Raw genomic sequence first — 4,894 nt, 5'->3', positions numbered from 1 at the left:
GAAGCTCAAAATCTCCTATAAGAGACCTGCTGCATCGATTTCAAGAGGACAGCCATAGCAAAATTTCGGATGCATAGACGATAATTGTATTTAATGTAACGTCGATAACCTGGAGATATTTTTTAATAATCAATTGGGAAGGCACAGTGGACGAGAACACACCGTATAGCCAATAGGTCGGAAACACGTTGGATACTCCTGCGGGATCAACTGAGATAAACAGCACAAACTTGTCCGAGTATACCAATGGTATAGTTTGAGTTGAGGCCTCGAAGAACTCAGCTGCCGCTGAACAACAATGGAGGCGTCCGCCAATGGGTCCAGTTTTGGGATCGACTCGTTACTCTCCCGCAGGCCTGGGAGTCCGGTGTCAAAGGGGAACAGTTCGGTAGGGGGGGAATGCCGCTCGCCGCTGGAGTTCAGCCCGAGATCCGACGCGGAGAGCGGTTGCTCCTCTCCTCCGTCGCCGAGGAGGGAGTGCGTGGACGAGGTATCGGCGCTGAGGCAAGGTCACGGTATTATTGGTCTCCCGCCTCACCTCCTGCAGCAGCACGGACAGATCTCCGCCGGGTCACAGGCTCAGCAGCAGCGGACCGTAACCTCGTCCTTCCTCATCAGAGACATCCTCGCGGACTGTAAACCACTCGCCGCCTGCGCGCCATACTCAAGCAATGGGCAGCCGACGCAAGAGACGGGGAGGCTTGTCCAAAAAATAGCAGAGGACTTCATGGACAAAATACACAGCAACTCGTCATCCGACAGTGAATATAAAGGTAAGACAAATATGTAATCGACTATGAAGGTCTGATGTAGCCATGTGTCTCGTGGCTGACGGTGGAAATCTGAACAGAAATGGTGCATGAAATAGTCAACTCAATAGGTCGTCCATACCTCTATCTAATCTATTATAATAATCCAAAAGGCTAAAGTTCTAATATAATATTTAAAAAAAATAGGTGCCGCATATATAGACGTTTTTCTGAGTGTGTTAATCTGGTAGAACACATTTTAGATTAAGTGTAATGTATACCTCTTCGTGAGAGTGGAGTATTGCTAAAACATTTCACACGGACACGGTTGTAATAAAAACGTACGATTAAAAAAAAAAAGAAAAAGAAAAACTATAATGTTTGGCTTATATCCAGGCAGTTTAAAGAAGCCCTCTGAAATGAACGTTTATAATATATTGTAAACGTAATCATAAATAACCTGACAATAACCCATCATCGATAGGCCTTAAAAAACATTCGCCATATTAAGTGGAAACATATGACCCTGCAGCGATATTGCGATAACGTCTATTTATTTATCTATATGCTTTTAAACAAATCTAACGCATTTGCTTGCATTAATGTCTTGACAGCATCTGTTGATGTCAGAAAGGCATGAGAGGGAAAGATGACAGGGTCGCCTCCAGATAAATGAAGAGTCAGTCTGTTTCCAATCATGTCAGCCATAACAGACATGTCACCCCCATTGACAGTTTAATGAAGCGGTGCCTGGAACGACGACAACCGTTCTAGAAGACTATACTGCAACAAAAGTCAACACAGAACAAAAACAATCCACTAAAATAAATAAAGGTATAATTCTATAGGCCAACTGTATATGTATTATTAGTATATTATTGTTATTTCCTCTTCTTCTCAGATTATTATTATTATTATTGGATCAATAAGAATACATGAAGTATGGCTTTCTTGAAAATGTTTTGCTATAGAAACTATAGCTATAGGCCTTAAATGATCAATTAGTCCTATAGCAGTGTGTGTGTGTGTGTGTGTGTGTGTGTGTGTGTGTGTGTGTGTGTGTGTGTGTGTGTGTGTGTGTGTGTGTGTGTGTGTGTGTGTGTGTGTGTGTTGTGTGTGTAGGTGTGTGTGTGTGTGTGTCATGTGTGTGTGTGTGTGTGTGTGTGTCACACAGTGTGAGATTCTCATCGATGCGTTAATTGAAGATTGAAGGACCAAAGTCAAGATATAGTGCCTATATATACGGTACTTTGATTTCCGCGAATCCGCCTCCAATATTTCAGGGATTTGATGCAATTTGTCGCGGTGCTGCTAATCAGATTTGTAACGCAGCGCAAGGCCGTCCGGTTCTTTATTTCACTCATTTCCACGGTCTTGTGAAGTTCCCCTCCGGTTGCGGTTGAAAGGCCCCCCCTTCCCCTGTGGCTCAATTAGGCGGATTATTGTGCTTCCATGAGACGACTCAACTATTCAACTACCGAGATCTCTCGCCTCGCTTCTCCCCTTCCTGGTGCGAAGCTGAGAATTGACAGAGAATCAGTGCAGGTCCTGAGTTGACACCATAAAAAAAAAAGAACAAAGAAGGCTAGTGATGGAGAAACAGCATGCATATTGAGAGGCATAGCTTTTCACAACAATTTAGGCTTAAATCAAACATCCAGTGTGAACCAAGATTTCAAACTGTCAAATGCTGATATTATTAGAATATAAATAGTATCACCCCGATATAATAAAGGCATGGTTTGTTTTTTAGTCTGACCTGCACTGACAAAAATAAGGCATTTAAAAATAAAATAGTATATGAATGAGGCTTCAATTTTGGTGTTTGTTTCGCAGTGAAAGAGGAGGGGGACAGAGAGATCTCCAGCAGCAGAGATAGTTCTCAGATTCGGTTGAAGAAACCCCGGAATCGGACGGCCTTCACGGACCACCAGCTGGCCCAGCTGGAACGCAGCTTCGAGCGGCAGAAGTACCTGAGCGTGCAGGGACCGCATGGAGCTGGCCGCCTCACTCAACCTCACGGACACGCAGGTCAAGACCTGGTACCAGAACCGAAGGTGAGGAGAGACTGGGAGAGAGAGAGAGGGAGAGAGAGAGAGAGAGAGAGAGAGAGAGAGAGAGAGAGAGAGAGAGAGAGAGAGAGAGAGAGAGAGAGAGAGAGAGAGAGAGAGAGAGAGAGAGAGAGAGTATAGGCCTATTAGGCTATGATCAACAAAGTTCAACTAAGTCTTTGTGCACCAGCAGATGATGAAATGTCTTGGGCTACAGCACCTTATACCCAATCACAATTTAAAAACCCGATAAGAAAGGGAGTTAAGGGGGAAAACACAACATAGAAAGTAGAACATTTTATTTAGACAATTTGGAATTCGTTTTTTGGAAAACTCCTCAAATTCAGGCATCTATAATGCCATCAATAAATATAAAAACACAAAAACACTTTGGACTATGAATAATGTATTGTTGCATGTGTGCATATAAATAATTCAAACAAACCACTATATATATACTCAATTATCTTTATAATGAATTATTCCACAACAAGTTGTGGTAATCTAACAGATACCATTGGTATATCACAAGTGACAGGGTGCTGTTAAATCTTATCTTTTTGTTTTTTCTTCATATTTACATACTTAATCTGTCTGCTTCTGCTTTAATCAAATGAGTTGACCCTCAAGTTAAATCACAAATTAAAAATGAATAATTTTACAAAATGGGTTAAACCAATTATTTTCAACCAATGGCCAAACAGTGGTCTGTGTTCTGCTCCACGTATAGCCTATATACAGCCACACACTGGGCATTTATGCCTGGGTCATATACACCATAATAACAATTGTCGTTTTCTTTTTTTACTTTTCTAGGACAAAGTGGAAGCGACAGACGGCCGTTGGACTCGAACTGTTAGCGGAGGCTGGGAATTACTCTGCCCTGCAGAGGATGTTCCCGTCCCCTTACTTTTACCCTCAAGCCTGGTGTCCAACCTGGACCCTGGGGCCGCGCTCTACCTGTACAGGGGACCCTCCGTGCCCCCTCCGAATTTGCAAAGACCCCTTGTTCCGAGGCTTCTCCTGCACGGCCTTGGGGGGGGCGGCGAGCCGCCGCCACTGCCCCCACTCTCCGTGCTCTCCCGGCCAATTCAGCGGTGAGCCCGCGCGGCCTCTGCAGATTTGACGCCACATCCTTGGCAGCTCGGGACTCGAAAGAGAGGAGGACACTATATAAGGGCGGCCTAGCTGGGGACTCATAGCCTAGACTGCAGGCTAAGCCATGTGGAGAGACTTTCATGACTCATACTCGAAGTCTTTGTGGATAGATTTATTATTATTATTTTTTCGAGGGGGGGACATGAGCTTTATATATTATTTATTTATTTTCACTATGCATTTAAGTTATATATTTATTTTTGTCCAATTTCAGTGTTCGCCACAACCGAGGCTATATGGCTTACAGGTAAAATTGTCGTTGGTACTTTGACCAACATATCATACAATTATAATTTTGACTAAGCCTACCAATGCCATGTATTATTATTATTATATTTATAAATTTTATTTAGCCCTTCTTTGGGCCACTATGTGTTGATCACCGGAACGAATACCCTATCATTCCATGCTTATAGGTGAATACTTTGAGGATCCAATGACATCATTAGAAATTATTTTGATTTTCTTTGTAAATGTGTCCCTGACTTTTCTTACAGATGAACAGAAAAAAGAAAAAACGTCAGCCATTAAACATGTAAATAAGAATATTTTGCATTTTATTCGAAAGAGCCTGATTTAAATATAATTTTCTTTTATCATTTGTGCGTCTTGATCAGACCACATGCGATCCAGTTTAAAATGATTACTACTAGGCTAGATTAGCCAAAAGAAACTATAGGCGATCGAGACAGACATTATTGCCTATAACAGGGATGGACTTTCTATAGCCCTGAGCTGTGGCCGCAGGAAAGTTACAAAATACAAATAAATCTATTTAAACGTCTTTTTCAAGTTTTTAGTTGGAAGTTTTAGCTGAGTACATTTTCACGTAATTTATAAAGAAGCAATTTATCCTGGTTAGAGGTGGGGGGGGGGGGGGGCAATCACCTGAAGAATCTTTTGGTTTTGATAAAAAACATGTCGAACAACCTATCG

At 42.3% G+C, this 4,894-nt stretch overlaps 1 protein-coding gene across 1 annotated transcript; it reads left to right on the top strand.

The window, feature by feature from the left end:
* Nucleotides 1-298: 298 nt before the first annotated feature.
* Nucleotides 299-3,901, top strand: barhl1b (BarH-like homeobox 1b; the record flags this gene model as incomplete). Its single annotated transcript, XM_084324211.1, is given in 5 exon segments — nt 299-773; nt 2,586-2,734; nt 2,736-2,806; nt 3,617-3,714; nt 3,717-3,901. Coding segments are annotated over 5 exon segments (978 nt in total).
* Nucleotides 3,902-4,894: the final 993 nt, after the last annotated feature.

The sequence above is a fragment of the Notolepis coatsorum genome, assembly GCF_963971535.1.
Source record: "Notolepis coatsorum genome assembly, chromosome: 11".
Lineage (NCBI taxonomy): Eukaryota > Metazoa > Chordata > Actinopteri > Aulopiformes > Paralepididae > Notolepis > Notolepis coatsorum.
Note: the sequence above shows the minus strand (reverse complement) of the source record. Positions and strands in the feature narration are given on the sequence as shown.